Source organism: Ambystoma mexicanum, chromosome 4p (assembly GCF_040938575.1).
Source record: "Ambystoma mexicanum isolate Mex_15411 chromosome 4p, UKY_AmexF1_1, whole genome shotgun sequence".
NCBI classification, from domain to species: domain Eukaryota; kingdom Metazoa; phylum Chordata; class Amphibia; order Caudata; family Ambystomatidae; genus Ambystoma; species Ambystoma mexicanum.
Window position 1 is genome coordinate 773,777,896 of NC_090927.1, and position 19,850 is coordinate 773,797,745.

The 19,850-nt window shown below is 45.8% G+C and overlaps 1 protein-coding gene across 1 annotated transcript in view; it reads right to left on the reverse strand.

The window, feature by feature from the left end:
* Positions 1-19,850, reverse strand: part of PGM3 (phosphoglucomutase 3) — a 518,766-nt gene that overhangs the window by 400,530 nt on the left and 98,386 nt on the right. Inside the window, exon 4 of the mRNA XM_069606327.1 lies at positions 8,598-8,665. Within this exon, the coding sequence (XP_069462428.1) occupies positions 8,598-8,665 (68 nt within the window). The remainder of the gene's footprint in view (positions 1-8,597; positions 8,666-19,850) is intronic.

Sequence of the window (19,850 nt, forward strand, 5' to 3'; positions counted from 1 at the left end):
CTGTCCCAAATTTATCCAGTGTACTTACAACCGTGTGCAACGTGTTCAAGGGGTTAGAAGCTAAGAGCAGCATATTGTCTGCATATGCCATCATTTTGTGTGAAACACCTCCAAAGTCTATTTCACGAATGCATCAGTCTGTCTGAATTTAGCAAGGAGTGGCTCCAAATACACCGCCTATGAAAGCGGTGACAATGGACACCCTTGTTTGGTCCCTCTTTGTAGAACAATGGGGGAGACAGGTTGCCATTAATAAGTAATCTAGCACTAGGCTGTACGTAATTAGCCTTTATCCTATTGATAAATTTGGGCCCCGAATCCCATCTTTACCAAGTTCAGAAAAGAACGACCACTCAGCCCGGTCAAAAGCTTTCTCAGAGTCTAGAGATAAAAGGACCGCTGGGATATATTTTTCTTGCCTACTTTCTCTAGGATATGACACGTTCTTCTTATATTATCATGAGTCTGTCATTTTATAAAATGTGACTGGTCTGCATGTACTAATGAGGACAGTAGATCCTCCATGCTACTTGCCAAGACTTTAGTGTACATGTTTACGTCCAAGTTTATTAACGATATAGGACGGTATGACCCGCAGCTACTCAGATCTTTACCCGGTTTTGGGAATAATATAATTTTTGCTTCCTCATAGTGTAAGAGATGATTGTAGAAAAGGATTATACAGTTGCATGAATCTGAGAGCTAAAATATGCCAGAATGTTTTATAAAATAAAGCTGCATAAACATCTGGGCCTGGTGATTTATTTAATGGAAGATTACATATGGCTCTAATAATTTCTTTCTGAGTGATATCTGTTTACAGCTGAGCCCTATCTGCCTCAGCTACTTGGGGAAGGATAACTGCCTCTGAGAACTCTTTCTGAAGCGTTGGGTTTGGAGACGCCGACTTGTATAAATTTGTATAGAACGTATGGAATTGTGATGTGATATGGGGTCTTTCGTGATCATCTCGCCTGAAGGGAGCCAAATCTTTTGTATAATCTGGCAAGCAGCTTTCTGGTGAAGTTGTCTACTAACAGTCGATCAAATTTGTTATCTTTTTCATAATATTTCTCTGCTTTTTTTGTTTGAAGTAAATTTAAATCGGCCTGCCGCCATTATAAAACATTTCTGTGTAGACGGCCCCAGACTTGTATCCATACTATCCATTGGACGTCTTAAGTTTGCCTCTAAATCTCAGAGTCCCTTTTTGTTGGTGCCTAATGGCATTTTCAGCTATCAGGACCCACTGTAAAGTTGCCTTAAAGGCATCCCAAATCACATTTTCAGCAATCTCCCCACCAGGATTACTCCATCTCCAACTACCAGATTCCCCCAGCAACACTGACAAGAATCGTCAAGGCTACAATCTTTGTTTTCCCCTGTGGTATATTCAGCGCTATAGAAATTGGTGCGTGGTCTGATAGCGTGATCGTGTGACACTCGATGTGAGTGATATCACCTAAAAGCGGAGTTGAGACCCAGGCATAGTCTATGCGTGAAAATGAGCGATGAACATGAGAGTAAAAAGTGTATCCTTTGTCAGACCCTCTGAGAGTCAGCCAGACTAACAACAAATATGCAAGTGTTTGCTTGAACGTGATAGGAGGAGGTTGGGCATAGTGTGTAACAATACTATGATCTCGAATAGGGTCCAACGCAATATGTAGATCTCCAAGAAGTATGATTTTGCCTACCCTAAAAGATTCCAGATGTATTAGAGTAGATTTTAAAAAAAAACCTCTTGGTCTACATTGGGAGCATATGTTGAAGCGACAGGGAGTGTCAAAACGCCCATCACCAGGAACACAAATATATTGCAGCCTTCTTTATGAGCCCACCATCATTTGGGGACCCCACCGGAGTGTTCCAAGTACACCGGCCACCTTCCATTCTGCATTTGCTTGCAAGATAACTGGGTAATGTTGCAGCCGGCGGATACGAGTCACTTAAAGCGCCACCAAGTCCGGTTGGTACCGTGCCAAGAAGGCTTCCACCTTTCTATGGTTTAACAGGGTATTAAGTCCCTGAATATTGACCGTTAGGCATTGAATTAAATTGACATAGATGGTATCTGAACAATGCCAATTAATATCTGGACCTTCGCCTACATAAGTATATTAAAGCCAACCCTGCACTACGGTTGGCCACCCTACCTTTCCCCACCCCACAAATGAGCACGCCATCCCCTAACCCCAAAATCTCCCCTTCCCCACCCCTGAAATGTCCCCTGGTGTGAGTCACAGTACCTAATGTATCCTGGGGTAACAACCCGCAGCTGTGATCCAGCTTCTTCCCGAGGGCAAAGTGCGGGGTATCCTAAAAACCCCCATCTGTTACCTTAACAGAAAGATTCCAAGATGTTGTGCTCCATCTGGGCAAAAGTCGGAAATACCTTTTCGTAATCAGTAATTTAGGTGCTCGCCCCGCTACAGTGTCTATATAGGAGCTTTTGCAGATGGTCCTCTCAGGCGGGCTTTCCAATCGCCTTTCTGTACACCCCCGTTTCGGCTCCCATAGCTGTTCTGTGAACACCATTCCCATGGTTTAGGTTGTTTGGAGGAGCAACCCCCCCCCTGCCCTCCGATGGGGCCGTAGCTGAATCCTCATCAATTTGTAGGAGGGAGGTACCTGCTTCCTGGGAGGAGATCATGTGTTGTCTTCCTTCTATAGCAAAAGCTAATCGAATGGAAAAGTCCATTTGTATTTGATCCCATGTGATTTTAAGGTTTTAACCACAGCCTGCATTTCTCTACACTTTTGGAGAGTTGTTTGAGAGGGATCCTGATAAAGGTGGATTTCTGTCACATTGTAAGTTATTGGTGTCGAATTCCATGCCATTCTAAGGATGAGTTTCTTCTGTGGATAAGATGCACAGGTTGCAAGTACATTTCGAGGGCGAGCACCAGGCTCAGTTCTCTTCGGGCCGTCCTGTGAACTCGATCTAGCAGAACACTGACCGCTTCTTCCTCTATGAATAAATCAGTAAAAATATGCATTATAGGTCAGGTCAGCATCCAAGACTGTTTCAGGAAGGTTTTTGATTAGGATATTAGCACGCCTGGATCTGTTCTCCGGATCTTCATAGTGGATTTCAAGATTATGCGTAATCCTCGACAGATCTTCCAAAGCTATTTCTGCTTGTTTAGATTCCTGTGCTAATTCCACGCGCTCATTTGTGTCAACCTGATCTCCAATAGTGGAGATCTCCTTGCTCAAGTCCAAAAACGATTGCCTAACTTCAGATGTAAAGGAGGAGAATTGCATTTGAAAAGAGGCCGCAAATATTTCCTGAAAGTCCTGAAAGCTTTTTGAAAAGTCCTCATTAGACGCCGCCATATCTGGAAACTCACTGCATGGCTGCTCCAATGGAACGATACTTCCTAATGTTTCTTTGCGTGGGGGTGTCCCTGGTTCTTTTTGCCCACAATTTCTGCAATGGGTTAAGTGACATTTGGTGGGCCTGAACAAGCTCAGCCAGGGTAGGTTTCTTTCCGCCCCTAGGCATATGCATGGTTTTGGGTCCACCCTGAGAGTCGCCAAGTTCAGCCACGTGCGCACCAAAAAGCAGACCTGTACCGTATGCCCAGAGTGAAAGATTTACCTACTTATGAAGAGAGTTCCAGCTAGGCGATATAAGTTAAAATTGCACCTTGTGTCATATTGTAGAACCTGTACCCCCCCCCCCAGCTTTTCCGCATAGAGCCGCCAATTATGCAGATTATTTATGGTAATTATATCGGGCGGGGCACACCATCTCCTTTATTGCTGCCGATCGTTCAGTTTCAAAAGTTGCCACAGTTAAGAACTTAAGGCAATCCCTTCCTCCTGTCCTTATCCGTGTTGCAGGGCCTAATTGTCCTGCGGCTGTGATCGGGGGAGAAAGCTGTGTCTTTACAGATCGCGACTCACGCGATTGCTTTATGTAAGGGGGAGGCAGAGACGTACCAGCTGATATCCGAAGCCCAACAAATCACTTTTGCATGGAAAACGTTCCAGAGCTCCGACTTCCCTCTGAGCGAACCGAACCAACACAACTAGCTTCTTTTCTTGCATGGTGTGTCCCCAAGCACATAACGCTGTCTTCAGCTGCTCCTCGCCACCACCCAATACCCTGCAGTATGTACAATTTCCTCTGAGGCAATGGGCAGGCTATACAGCGGCACCATCCCAAAGCCGAATAGGCCGCTTTCCAGACACGGGCAACACTGTCCCTATGAAAAGCAAAGTGGGACGTCCCTGCCACTTTTGCCACTCCTCTACCGCACTCCAGGTTGCCAAGGAATCACTCCCAGTCAGCAGTCAGGGAGATGCCAAATGGATGCTGTTTCGAGTAAGAGCACTCCCACGCACGTCTTAACCGTGCAGCGGCCATCTTGGAATGCCAGTACACCCTTTTTATAGATAAATTGATTATGAAAACAATCACTGAAGTTAAACAATCTGAAAAGGTTCTAAGTTTTACATTATGCTAGCGACTAGTACCAAGCAACAACTGTATCTATATTATCTCAAGATACTAGGAATTCACAAATAAGAATGCAAGATGAGAAACAATTCCTGTATCACAGATATGTATAGGTTTTATTTGACAATTTCTAGAATGTACAGTACATAAAATGAGAAATTGGATTTTGTGATCTCGCACAGATATTCCACAGGGCTGTCCTGGCAAAATATACAATACGCTGGACACGAATGCTGTATTGTTGAAATAAAACAAAATCAGATTCAGGACTCCAATTAAAGTGAGGTTAGTAGAAAATAGTGTGTATAAGAACACTTCTCTAAGGCGCCAACTGTAAATTAATTTTGAGGGCAAAAATATGTTCCGGTGAGTCCATTTTTTAAAGACAATATGTTATCAGGTGAGTCAATTGTTGAAATGACAGGCTGACACATTGTTTTGATTTCAAATGAGCTTGAGCTCTCTTTAAAGCTTATATTTTATGATACTCTGGTGTTACTTCACATCAGAGTTCAATCCTTGTGATATATCCAGTTCAAGTACACTTAATTAGTATTTATGTTACACAGGTGTTGCTTCACACCAGAGACCAGTACTTGTGATATATCCAATTATTTTAATTTACCCTTAAGGTTCGGACCTTATAATATATACAGTTTTAATTTTCTCTCAACACTTGTTTCCCCATTCTAGTGTGAATGGTTCACCTAGAGAGAAAGAGTAACCTTGGTTTTTGTCAAATTATAGGCTGAGATGGTTCATAAAGTTTCCAATTTGGGAAGCTAAGTAAAGTGATTTATCCCGGTAGATTTGTGATGTGCTTAGAATTTCTGGTGGTTGTGGCCATGCTAAGCCAGGTGTCCTGTGTATTCCTTTTGGAACCAACCAACCCCAGGATTTAACTGAGGAGTCGCCTAGGAACAGGTTTGGTTGGCTGCTATTTTGTATAAAGTGAGGTTAGATCGATAAACATATAAATGTAGAAGCTAGGTCGTGGTCACAGGAACACACAAACACAGTTCTTCAGACAATCCGATCCTGCACACCCCACATTCACAATGGATCAACTTAAAATAGTTTTTTTTTAATTACTTTGCAACAAATGAGCAAAGCATAAGAATGTAGGATCTCTATAACAGGGCTTGCAAAATCTACAAGCCCACTCGCATTGGCGAGGAGATTTTTTTGAATGGCGAGTACCATTTGCAAGGTTCTTGACCTTGCTGGTGAGTATGGGAATGTTTGAAACCTTTTTTTTTCAACATTTACTGAAAACAAACTTTGTTTGCAGTAAATGGCAAATAAAGGTTTCACTGTGCATGGCTAGCCTTTGGGTGGCAGCATTGCAACAAATAGGAGTGTGCTTTTGGCGACAAGCAATGTTTTATAGACACCAGAAGTAGATATTTTTTCACCAGTCACCATAGGACAAGTGAGTTTCTCTTAGGTTGAGTATGCAAATTAAGGACCTCGCCCTGGAGGTCTAGTGGGATTTTTAAGAACGTGCAAGGACTGTTTAAGGAGGTTTTCACACCTTGAAATTAGCACAATGCATCGCTTATGTGAGTCATGCTCTGGACTCTCCGAATACTTCAGACACCTTAAGATATTAGTGGAGCACTGCGCTTACATCTCAAGTGAATTTGTAAGCTCATCAGTATTATGCTTGAAGCCAGGTAATCTTGCACAAAGCTGAAAATTAGCTGCATGTGTGGAGTTACATAACCAAAAGCTGGTGTTCCAGCAAGCAAGCATGTGGATAAGTCTTGCTTTTGTATGCCAAAGCAGAACTCCGTCTTGTCAGCAAGCGTATATTTATTTCAAAATGGGACCCTTTCCAAGTATGCTAGGACAGTGAAAAGATCATAAGGCCTAGCCTTCTTAAATCAGTGCATTCTTGTTTCTCTGTCCCTGGTCTTTTTGTCAGAATTCACTGGAACATGTATCATAATTTGCTGCATTCCTTTTGATTTCTCATTTCATCCAACTGCATTTTTCTTCCACAGTAGCCGATCCAATTACAGACAATATTTTTCTTTGCATTCAAATTACTTATTTGTCTATGCATTCTGGGAGGTTGTATTGATCATAAACCCAAACCATGTTGCACACATATTAAAACATTCTCTATTTTCAATGGTCCTCCCATGAGAAGGTACCACATTAAGAATACACCAAATCATAAAAATAAACTCACTGGACCTTACATCCTGATTTACAAGAGGCAAATGTGTTTCAATCGGGTTGGGGGGCTAGGTGGGAAGGCTGTATTCCCGAGGGCCCAATATTCATGAAGAACCAAGCATTTATTTTTGTGTCTGCGCATGCAGGCTTACCAAAAATACCATGAACTAAATATCTACCCTGGATAATTTATCCAAAATTGAGACTACTTCGGTGTCTACATTAAGAGACACACATAGTAAGACGCAACACATAGCATATTTATTTAATTAGTTTCCTTAAACTCAACGTTTCTATCTGGGACAAATAGGATTCTTTGTTGCCTTATCACATATTTACCCTTTGCATGACAGAGGTGCAGACTGCATAGGTTTATAGCCAATCACTTTAAAACATGTTTAGTGAACCCTGGAGAGAAGTGCCATTTTATGTCATGTGCACTATTTTGGTGTCTTGAAATCTAGCTCATCATTTAGTCAAGTTCAAGATTCTTGAATCTGAGACACTGCAATGGCACCAACCTCAGACATTGTGAATTGCACTGGAGCAAAATCAAAAAATACTTTCTTATTTTACTCTATTTACACTACCTTATGGTTAGCATCCTTGCAGACACGTGTACATAGTGTTCAACTGCCCTGTTCCACAGTTATTAGTGTGAAAAGGATCCACATACATGTATGCCAATCTTCTACGCATAACTCAGTCAATTACAAATTAAAGGCAAGCGGGAAGAGAAACATACTTTCTACAATTATAACTTCCTGCATCATACTTTGCTACTCCTAAGCCATTTGTGCATAGAAGCATCATCCCATTTCCTCATTTTGGGGCATAACCCACCAAACGCTCATCCGAATGCCATATTCGGGGCGCTGCCACCAGCTTGTCCATTTAGCACACCTAGAGTAACCACAAATCCTCAGAGTGTTAGTCTAGGGCAAAAACAAAAGGTGTACCCCATTATACTGCATTGTAAAATGATAAAAGTTACAAAAGTGATACAAACGTTACCAAAGTAGTAACATCAGTATCAAGGATAAGGGAAACAATGTTTCCCAGTAATGACAGCCACGTCAGTTTCCCCATAACAGATGAGCAAAAGCCAGTGTAGTGAAGCTGGAGGCTTCACTGCACTGCACAACAGTAGGTCAGATTAACGCAAAACATTTGGGGGCCCCCAAAAATGGAAGAAAAGGTGCAGCAAAGAGAAATCTTTCCTAACACCATGGTTTGCTTACGGTAACAAACTATACCCAGAATCAAAATATCTATGTTTACTTGGTTGGGAACAAGTTGGCACCATCCTTCTTTGGTTCAGCTATTTTGCAAAGAGGTGCTTGCCTCAATTAAGCAAATCATAAGCATACTGTTAACAAATAAGGCCTTGGTACTTTTACTGGGACAATTAGACGAAGACGGATGACAGAATTCATGATCATCTATTGGTAAACGTATCACTAACCTGCCTGCTGCGGCTAGACTTTTCATAGGCGACCTCTGGAAGACCCAGGAAATCCTTTTATTAAATGAATGACGAATTAAGATTTGGCATACCCTGTCAATGCAATGGATATCAGACATATTAAAAGGCATGCACACCTTGCACGTTACTGGGGAAAGAAGAGATTTTGAGCTTGCCTATCAAACTTCATTTTTCCTCATTTTGTCTGAAAGCTTCATGTTCTTCACAAATACTTTTGTGTCTTTCTTAATAAAGTAGATGCAGGTAAACACAAGCCTTTCACCAACTGCAGTGTTGCCACTCTGATAATATTGTTTGTAACTATTAATAACATTAGTAGAATATAAATAAAAACAAGGCAAATGCTGGAAACCCAATAGCAATGAGGAAAAACCTAAAATAGCATATTCAGGCCACATAAAAGAGAAAAATATACATTTAGCAATATATTGAAAACAACCGATTTGGCCAGCTGTATACCTTGGCATTGAGCACCCAACGCAGTTACGCCATCTATCACAGCTTGAGCAAGATTTTCACTGCTTGGTCTAAAAAACAAAAATAAAAGAGTAAACTATGTATGCAATACAGAAGAGTTAACAATGTAAAACAAGTATGAACTGTGGCCCTTGTTCCACCTACGAATGCAAGCAAGGTAAAGCCAGAAACCACGTTGTAAGAAAAACAAGAATTGTGTAGTCCGATTCCATTTGTGGGTTACACATTCACATGTTTCAATGTGAGGGCAAGTTTGTTTGAAAGGTGTAGAATTGATCTGGCAATCCCGCACTGTAGCTATAGTCATAAATCTGATGCAGCAGTGCAGGCATCCTGAAGAATGAAGGTTAGTATCCGTGCCCATTTCACTAGACAACCGTAGAAAAACGTATCATTGCTCAAACACAAAAGGGGTACTCTTCCGGGCTATGCCCTCCAATATCCAGAACCTTGCTTCATCGACTAACCATATTCATTCCAGAACAAAATTGGACTCTCCTTGACCATTCAAATTCTGAACAAGATCAAACTAAATCAAACACAGACCAAGAGCCACCCAAAAATACCATGGAGGCTTTTCAGCTTCGATGTCTAGACCCAAACTTGTAGGGGGTGAACATCCTAAATGAGGAGGTAATTTGTGATGCAAGATTGCCAGGATTCAACAGACTTGGGTACAAGTGACTTCAGGGACATGTTCTCTTCCATTAGGGCATCAAATGAGTGTCCTGCTAGGGTCACTAAGAGCAGAAAGCAGAGAAGTTTGTTTAACTTAGTGTTCCCAGCCCTCACCCTTTAAGTGGGATGCTAAATGGTGCCATCAGGTTATTTTCAGAGCCCCAACAACTGCATCTGTGACAATGTCAGTTAATTCCATAATTTGAATGCCCTCCAACTTTGTTTGGGTATGTCTGGCAGAGGACAGATTTAGTAAGTGGCTTTAGTCCACCAGTCCCAGGTGTTGGCGGAACCGGACTATAGAGGTCCTAATCAGTCACACATTCCACGTGGAATTCTGTTAGGGACGAGTTTCATATTTGTAGCTCTGGCATTAACTTTTTGGGTCCCCTAACATTATACTGGCATCAGAAGTCTCCCTGCCATTGAACCCATTTATCTGGTGTGCGGACCTTAATAGCCCATATGGCTACCAGGGCAGGTGTGATTTTTAAGCACCCCATTTTGATTCTATGTTAATTATGTCACCCTGAAAGTGTGTTGTGGTATAGGCCTATGGAGAGCTGTGATTTAGTTTTGGCACCAACATCTCCAATAGTCAGGTAAATACACAAATAACACACTTAAATAAGGCTCATATGCCTAGTTAATACATGTGATTGCTTAAAACTGTGTGTATGTTATCGTAGACACACTATTACATTTAGAATAGAGATAGTAAAAATACTTCAGTTTGTACTATGTTTAATCGTAATGTAATAGTGTGCAAAACCTAACCTGCACCATTTTGCATTCAATGTTTTCTTTTTTTTTAAATCATCAAAGAACAATAAGCCTTACAGATAGAGGATGTTACGGTACCTATGCTTAAGTAAATAACATTAATTAATGAATACCCACTTGAAATAATATTAAGGAAAGTAAAAGGTGTCAATTTATAAAAAACATTATTGAACCATACTAGAACTATATTTTAAAACTAAGTTGTAAATATAAAAAGGAATCAACTCGATAAATAATGTAACGAGACGGAGCCAAACAAACAGTGGCCCTCATTACGACCCTGGCGGAATTCGGAAAACGATGGCGGAAATGCAATACCGCCATCGAATAGCGCTCGGTGCGACTATGACCCGTCACCGCAAAGTACGATGCCATTAGCGACACCGTAGTGAACGCCAACGCTAACTGCACCAAGCACGCGCGCGCGCGCCATGCCAAACCGTAAACACCACCATGGCGCAACGGTACGCCAATTCCGACCCTAGCGGACATGTACCTAACGCCATCAAGCATGGCGGAATGCACCATTCTGCCATGGTGAGAAGTACGGCATCGCGAATCAACCGTAAACGGCCCCACTGAGTGCCCGTACACCGCTCCCTGCCCACAAAGTACAACTCCCCGTAGGTGCAACGAAGCCACAATGCAACCAGTGAAATGTACAAGTCACCCATGCATGCCAACGAACAATAGAAACACAACAGGGGCCAATGGGAGCTGCAGGGCACAGATGGCACGAATACAGAAGCCATCCCAATGGACATGACCACAGTCCCCCACCAAGAAACGCACGCAAACACAGGCACCTGTGACCAGCAATATTCCGAAAATCACATCATTCCACCAGTCCACCTGGCTGACCGGCATCTGTTACACAAAACCCAATCCCCCGCCCCTGAGCATGACAACATTCAAACTGTCATATTGGCAGCCCCCATCCCTGACCTCACGGGCTTCGTAGGCAAACGCGCCCAGTACAGTACCACGCAACTAAACTCCGAAGCTGGAACCCAGTGCAGATCTCCTCACAATACATCGCCCCCCAAATAGGCATATGCCACATCACTTGCAAAGAAGAACGCTACACGGGCCAAATCAGAATAGAAATTTAATGCACATCAAAATCACCAAGTCCATACAGCCATCAGGCCATGAACTCCAAAACACATTTCACCATTGTGGGCTGCATCCGCAAGAAATGACCAGCCACTACTTGTGTGACGCCCTGTTCCCTCATGGTACACAGAGCCACATTCACGTACGAAAAGGCAACATGGAAGCGCACAGAACCGCAGGGCCGTCCCAATGGGGAGGCACTAGTCCAGCTGAAAGGCCGAAATGTTGCTCCGAGCCACCAGTACTGCGTAAGGGCATGTGGCCCATTGGCGATCGTCCCATAAGATCGTAATGCTGCTCCACTGATTAACACGAAGCAGCAGGTGTCGGGAGTAAAACCCATCTGCAGGAGTGGCATACAGATGGCAGTGGCAAAAGGGGAGGAGATACCTGTCAACCAAAAGAAAAGAAAAAGAACAGAATGGCCATCAGTACTACATTCCAACAACTCACTGCAATGATCACACTAAATCCACAGCCACATGCATGCCAGCCCACTCCAAAGGTCCATCACCACCCAAAAACCACTTGCGACTCATAACTATCTATATCGAGGTGTAAACACCATCACAAACGAGTGTACCTGTGCATGCGCCTGTGAAAACAGAATCCATCTGATGGGATTGGTAACGTGCATGGACACAAGTGTCTGAGGGCGCGTCGAGACAGGGAGGGCTCAACAAGGCCAGATAGACGATGGTCCCACTATGGCAGCCCTGCATCACATAGCGTAGGGGAGGCGGATAGATCCCAAGAAGCCCTGTACATGGCAAACTCTGTATCAAATCACCTGCCCATGCATCCATTCATCATTCCCTCATCCCGGGATTAAAACGCCTGAATATTTACTCACATAACATTAGAAATATCCATTGAGTCTGTGCGTTATGCAGCCTGCAAAATCCACAGTGCCCCAGCCCGTAATTCCAGTGTAGTGAAGTAACATGTATTTGGGAACGTCCTGCCTTATCGTCCACTACGCTATTGCGCATCCCATACTATTCATATCAATCATTGCATACTCGCCATGGCCCCTGTCCCAAGGACATTGAACAATAGAACGTTATATTTGCAGTCAGACCTGTGGGCATCTCCTCGCCGCTAGCTGAAAACCGAAAGCGCCGCCCTTCGAATTCCTCATTTGCAACATCACGTCGAAGAGGCATCTGTGGCCGTTTGAAAACACTAATTAATCCATCGAGTGCGGCTGTGTGTGAAAATGGCAACTGCCTTCACCCACGAATGGGACGCCCCGCCCGTCGTTGCAACTCGGTACAGTGATGAATGAGGGCCCACCGTTACTCGAGTACTACGTTCCACTGACCCTTCACAACTCTGTTCGCGACTGCACAGATAGTATGTGAAACAATGGGACCACAGCAGAATGAACATATCAACCAATGTTACACGGCCATCGGGTACAAATACATGATTGCAATAGCAAGATGCCATTCCACGAATTGCAGCGTTGTGCGCGGGACGTGCTCGGCCAAAGGGGAGAGCAGTTTGCACAGGTGGAATGAATCACCACAGGTGGAGGCCATTCAGCCTGAAAACACATAAATTGCACAGCCAGTCTCCTCCCACAACCACACCGAAATGCTACCGGCAGGACTCGCGATGTTGGCCCTGGGGGACCTGATAGCACTGCAAGTACTCCAACTCCAAGAAGAAGACGAACACCAACTACAACCGGCCGCACGGAGGAGACGCAGGAGGAGGAGGAGGCCAAGGCAGGGCCAGCAAGGGCCGCCAGCACAGCCACTACCACCACGCAGGCAGCCCGCAATCCCACGCCTCCGAGCACATCCGTTCAACCTCACTGATGAGCAGATCCACACCCTCTACCGTCTGGACCGGGACACCATAGCCGCCATTGTGGACATGACACAGGCTGACCTTGTCAGCATGATAGATAGCCCAACCGCCATCCCACCCCTACTGAAGGTGGTGTCTGTACTCCACTTCCTGGCCACAGGCACCTACCAGCACACAGTCGGACAGTTGCATGGCATTTCTCAGCCACTGTTCTCACGGACACTATTGCAAGTGCTCGATGCCCTCCTGCAGCACGCAGACGACTACATCTCCCTACCACGCTCGGAGCAGGAAATTACCAACACAAAAGTGGGATTCCATGCACTTGCCGGCATACCGGGTTGCATTGGTGCCATCGACTGCACCCATGTGGAATTGGTCGTCCCACATGCCATGGAGGCCCAGTACCGCAACCGAAAACAATTTCATTCTCTGAATGTACAAATGGTGTGTGACTCCAACAGGATCATTACACATTGTTGTGCCCGATTCCCTGGATCAACCCATGATTCTATGGTCTTGAGGAACTCTACAATACCACGCTACATGGAGCGACACGCAGGGAACAGATCCTGGCTACTCGGTGAGTATCATTACATGGATGATAATGTGGGGTATGTGATTCGGCAATGACCTGGCAGGAAGGGGGGGGGGTGTGCGTACGTAGCAATGGCATTCCACATCATACGTTTCTCGTCCACATACAGGTGATGCTGGATATCCCCTGAAGAGATGGCTCCTCACACCAGTCCGGAACCCACGGGACCAGCATGAGGAGGACTACAACCATGCCCACTCACGTACCCGTGTAGTCATTGAACAGGCATTCGGCCTACTGAAGGGTCGTTTCCGCTGCCTCAGCAGGTCTGGCGGGGCACTCCTGTACCGCCATGAGAAGGTTGCAAAGATGGTGATGGCATGTGTCATGCTCCACAACATGTGCGTACGTAGAAATGTGCCCATGCCCCCTGACGCAGAACTGCAAACACCTGATGATGGTCATGATGAGGGTGGGGATGTGGCAGCACCTCAAGGAGTCTGCGAGGCACCGGAGGCCCGTGACATTCGTCAGCATCTCATTGATGTATGCTTCTAGCACTCACGCCTGGTGGCTGATACATGGACACGGGACTCGTGGCACTGTGTGTGTCTGGGACATGCACAATATGGACTGTACGCCTATGATGGCCTAGTACACAAAGATCAATGTCCACACATCTCATTGGTTGATCGTGCACTTTTTATGGCATATGTGATATCATGTTGTACACCCTATCGACCCGCCACCCAAGTGAGCCCAACACACCCCCTCCACCCTCCCACCTCCCCCCCGAACACCAGTGTCCAAAGATGCTCATTGTCAGTGGGCAGTCGCTATTGCAAGCCCCCTCTGCGGGTATCAGGGGCACCCCTGCCTGTGGAGCGCAGGTTCCTCCCAGATCTACGTTGGGGGCTGCCCTGGACGGAACTTGCAACGGATGATGTCTCTGCCTGCTCACGTCCATGCATGTCCCTAAGGGTTTGCGAGAGCTCAGTGAGCACACGGCGCACTGCGGCAAGTTCGGCACATACGTCCTTGGACGTCGCATGCAGTTCCCCCCTCAGGCTCTCGGTGCTTCTCTCCATTTGTGCCCTTAGTGTCTCTGTACCTCTCTCCATTTCTGCCCTAAGTGTCTCAGTTGATGTTTCTATGTCTGCCTTAGTGCCCCCACATTCATCGGCATGGTCCTTGAGGAGCGTGGCCAGTTGCTGCTGTTGCACGATTAACTGGTCGAGGGACTGTTGCCTCTGCTGGGCCATGGCCATTTGCGGGGGTGTCACAGAGGGGCTGTTGTCCTCATGTTGCCCTGCCACAGGGCTTGTGGGGGATGGCCAGTCGTCGTCTTGTGGGTGCCCCTGCGTGGTATCCTCATGTTGTACGGGATGGGACAGACAGGGGGATTGGGACAGGTCATGGATGGATCTGACTTCGACATCCCCGTCTTCTGTGTCGGAGCATGCTGCCATCAATGGGGTGTCACCTATGGTGCTGCTGCCACCGGAGGCAGTGCCTTCTGTGGCATCCGTTGGGGGGACCTGTGGTGGTGGTGTTGTGGGCATGCTGGCTGCTGGGGTGCCTGTTGATGTTCCCTCCTCTGTGCTGCCACCTGATTTGTGCTGCTGCCGTGTCTTGATGCGTGCAGCTGAGGTGGAGGGTCTTTGGCCGTTGGTCTTGGCCCTCTTTGCAGGTGTGCTGGTAGGGGTGTCCTGAAGCTCGTCGTTTGGATCGGACCCTGTGGTGGAGTAGAGGAGGGCGAGGGTTATTGATGGGTCTGTGGGAATTGGAATGGCATTGTATCACATGCATTGGGGTGGTACCTGAGGGTGATTTGGGTCGGGGCCTTGGAGGTGCTTTCATTTGTGTGTGGAGTGAGGGTGCAGTTGTTTGGCAGCCTGCAGTTAGGGTGTGCCTGCTGCACGTGTAGTGCGTGTTTTAGGGGTTTTTAATTATTTATGTATTTATTGTGGGTTTTAACGTGCGCTATCAGGCCGATGTGTGTGGCCGTTCTCCTGGACATGCGTTTCTGTTGCACTATGTGGACGCATGGTACTTCACATGGATGGACTTTGTGGATTTGGCATTGTTTTATTTGGGCCACCTACCTGAATCTTCGGATGTCTGCACTCCTTTCTCCATCCCTCCGACTCCCTCTATGCTCTCCATTCCGATGGTGGAGGCACAGATTTCTTCCCAGGGGTTCAACTTGATGGGTGATTCAGGACCTCCCCCGGTGGCTGTGGCAATGTTGCGGTTGGCAGAGAGTATGCTGCGGACGCGTATCCGCAGGTCGTCCCATCGCTTACGGCATTGCTGTGGGGTGCGGGGTGCGGTCCCCACCGCACTTACCCGCTGTGCCACCAGAGCCCATATGGCCTTCTTGTTTGCAAGTGCCGTCCTGGTCATTTGCGTGCAGAAGACGACGGCAGCATTCTCCTGGAGGGTCTCTGTTAGCACGGTGAGTTCCTCACGGGAGAAGTGGACCTGCCGCTTGCGGTCGCACGCTTTCTTCGCTACTTTTCCCATTTTTCTTGGTTTCGCTAGGGTGGATGACGGGTTGGGGTGTGTCTCAGGGTAGTGATTTTAGTGGTTGTGTGGTTTTAGTGGTTTTATAGGTGTACGGCGGGATGTTTCCCGTTCCGGGCCCATGTTTTAACTTCCGTTTCCGTATATTTCCGGTCACCGTACTTTCCGGTAGGCGCACACTGCGGTGTCCGCTGTGATGGGTGGCGGTATTGCACCTAGGGCGCCGTACGGCGGCGGTGTGGGCCGTTTTGGGTTCATTTCCGCCATCGCGGACTTTGCACTTCCGCCATGCCGTGGTGCTCGTGCCCGATGGGTCGGAATGGGCCGCACTTTGCTCCTTCGTGCAATGGCGGAAACGCTATTTACGCTGTGGCGGTCCGGTCAGTCACTTTCCGCCAGGGTCGTAATGAGGGCCAGTAGATTTAACCACTATACCTTTATAACGTCAATAAGCATACAGTCTATGCTTGCGTGGAAAATTTGGCACTGATGGAGATGTAAGTAATCCTTTGAGATTGAGGTTTTGAAACACAAATGGTTCAGTATGATGTAGAGGGCAAATAAATTGTATTAGTGTGGGGATTTATTTGGGGATTGGAGCATAGGGTTCAGGCAAGGGGTGTGAGCTAACTTGGTAGCAGAAGGATTGATTGTGAAAGATTTTCTGGCATCTCGTGCTATGTTACCGATTCATGCTACCATACAGGATAGTGAAGCTTGTCTGTAGATTTAAAGTTTACTGTGATTGCTTTGATTGTATTGCATAAAGTGCATTTGAAATGAGGAAGGATCACTGAATCAAAAGAGAACAATGGAGCTGGAGAGTGAATTTCTGGGATAGTGGCTCCAGCTGGTTTCCAGAATGAATAGCAATACATGTATTCATTAGGTGAAGTTGGGTAAAGGGGTAAGATGTACAGTGCCTGCTGTTGTCCATTACAGATTCTTCAGTCTGTGTAATAAGTAAGGGGGGGTTCTGGGAGTCTCTCTACCGGCCTATATTGGGGGGTTCGAGTCCCACCAGATTCTTTAGCTCAACATCCCTTTCACAGAAGAGACATTTCCACTACATATCAGTCTTTGTCCTGCCCAAGGGCAGACCAGCACCGAAATGCCATGCATTAGAGACACAGCTGTTCTTTGTGAGGCACAGCTCCACCTCACTGACGAGGCCCAACCAGGCTGAAACACGTGTCTAGGGTTGCTGTTTGTCCTCTTGTTCAGAAGAGAATTGCCTGATGGACTGCCCTTGGGCAGGACAAAGACTGATATGTAATGGAAAGGTCTCTTCTGTGACAGGGATAGTGAGCTAAAGAATCTGGTTAAGACTTTCTGGGGATATAGGCTGGTAGAGAGGGACTCCCAGGACCCCCCCCCCCCTGTGTGTGCATATTACTCTGTGTATCACAGGGTTCCAAAAACGTTTGTGCAGTTAAAAAAAAGCTTTGTTTCAGATGCTGAAACACACTTTTTGATTGCTCCATTCCAAACTTTGTGCCACTAGAAACCCACATACCGAATTCCCAGGTTTTCCCCAGTATACACTTTTGGCAATCTGTGTTACTCCTCTGCCAGTTGTAAATGTAAAAGGTTGCACAGTTGGTTTTGGAGGACTTGGCCAGAAGGGTTAAGAGACCAGAGGAGGAAAGTGACCAATTATGAGATTATAACATAGTGATTAATGCATTAAAAAGTCTAATCCATTAAAAAATCAGGACGTTTCCATGCATCTGTGCCAGCAAAGAATAAGCAGGGAGTTGCTTTGGAAGAGATCAGAGACCAGTGAAGGCACACCCCAGAACGCTCACAGCAGAGAGAATACAACCCGCTAGGGAAAAAAGGCCCAAGTCGATCTTGTAAGGATAACAAGTTTTAATCGCACACAAAGATGACAGCAACAGCAAAGAACTCTGCTGCTAAGAACGTTCTGCTGAAAAAGGGTACAAGCAGAGGCTTAAGAGGAGGCACATCGTCATGACGCAATACTATACAGTAAAAGCCTGGGCAGCTGGTTGGTGTGCGCCTATACAGGGTCTGCCTGCTCCATAAGGGATGCCAGGTCATTAGTTCCAGCCCAGTCCATCTGTCGGTCCGTCTTCCATCATGTGGGTGCTGCAGAGGTAATTTTATTTCTCATCGAAGGTCAAAGAACAAAGTAACTGCACTCCAAACACAATGCAACTTCATCATTATACTGTGCACCTGGCAGGATTTAAGACTGACACAATGGAGGCTCTGGGGCACTCCGTACTCCCCACACACACACACACATTTCACTCACTCCCGTTTGTGCCAACTGGCCCTATGGTCTCCACCCTCGTTTTGAACTATAATGTGTACCTCCCAGCACCTCGCAATACAAATCACATGATTCTAGCTCACAGACATGCAATGTGCATTCTCTTTGAACATTCAATACTTGTTACTTTAGGGGTGATGGTCGAAGGTCCCCTGGTGCCATGGAATGCAAAGCGCTTGGGGCTTTGTCATTTATATGGGCTATAACTTGTGGTCGCCTGGGGGTGGGTCAGGTCAGACTTTGGCCAGTGAGAGATAAAATGCACACCAGGCATCGGTCTATGATTGCGGCCTTGTGGGGCACATTCCTTTCAGATAGAAAATCATCTTTGCAACACTGTTAGAACAATTAATTAACTTTATGGCGGTTGGGGGTGTGGGTTGTCCTCATGGGAGCTCGGGCCTAGCTGGAAGTTTCGGGCCTAGTGCATGAAATGCTGCATTTGCCGTGCAGACCTTGTCTCCTAATTATGATTACTAACATCTACCCAAAATGCACTAACATCTACACCAAAATGGCAGTCTTGTTCGTGTCTTGGGCTATACTATGTGAGTTAATTATAATGGGGTGGGGTCGTACCACCAATCCCTCTCCTTCGGCCCATTATATTGCTTTGAATGCAGCTCGCCTTACTATAAAGTGCTTAGGGTGGTGGGACAGCGTCGCCCCTTCCCAGCATTCCCCATTTGTTACTTCCCCAGTAAGGAACTCCTTAATACCCCTTTGCTCCTGCTGTCTCCTCTGTGCTTCCACTTATGGCTGTGTTCCCTTTATGGGCATTCAAGCCCTGCATACTGACTGCAAAGTCTCGCCCCTATGCGTGTATTCCTCAGGTGAGCAAGTCATACATATGCATGTGGAATGAGTGAACACACTGAACAGCTTCCATTCACAATGATTCTTCCCACACCACTCCTGTCAGTATATCAGCTATTGGTAAACTCAGGATGGCCTATATCCTCAACCACATCCAAGCCCAGCTCTTGATGCGTATCATACGTCTTTCGTGCTTCCCTTTTCATTATTGTATACACGCTCTCAGGGGCGCCAACTTTAACAGTGCTATCGAAAATATCATCATATTGTTTTGAATTAATAACCAGTCCTCAAATTGCTGGAAACAAACTCTTTACTATTACCCTTATTGCCCATTGTGCACTAATGCTCGCTGTCATGTTATTCCTGCTATAATCATCACTAATACTTGTATGAACATTATTCCTACTCCTACATGCATTTCCATTATTTTCAACATTCATGTTGCTAATATATGTAAATCCACTAATATTAACATTTACATGTACCGTCCCATTTAAGTATACAGTCCCATTTCCACCCCCCCCCCCCTTTTATAGGACCGCCCCTATACATACTCGCCCCAATAAAGCCACAACAATAGCATCAATATCATAAACTTGCAATAACGGTCATTCCACAGCAATAGGGATAGGCCCATATTTTGTAATTTGTGCATCTG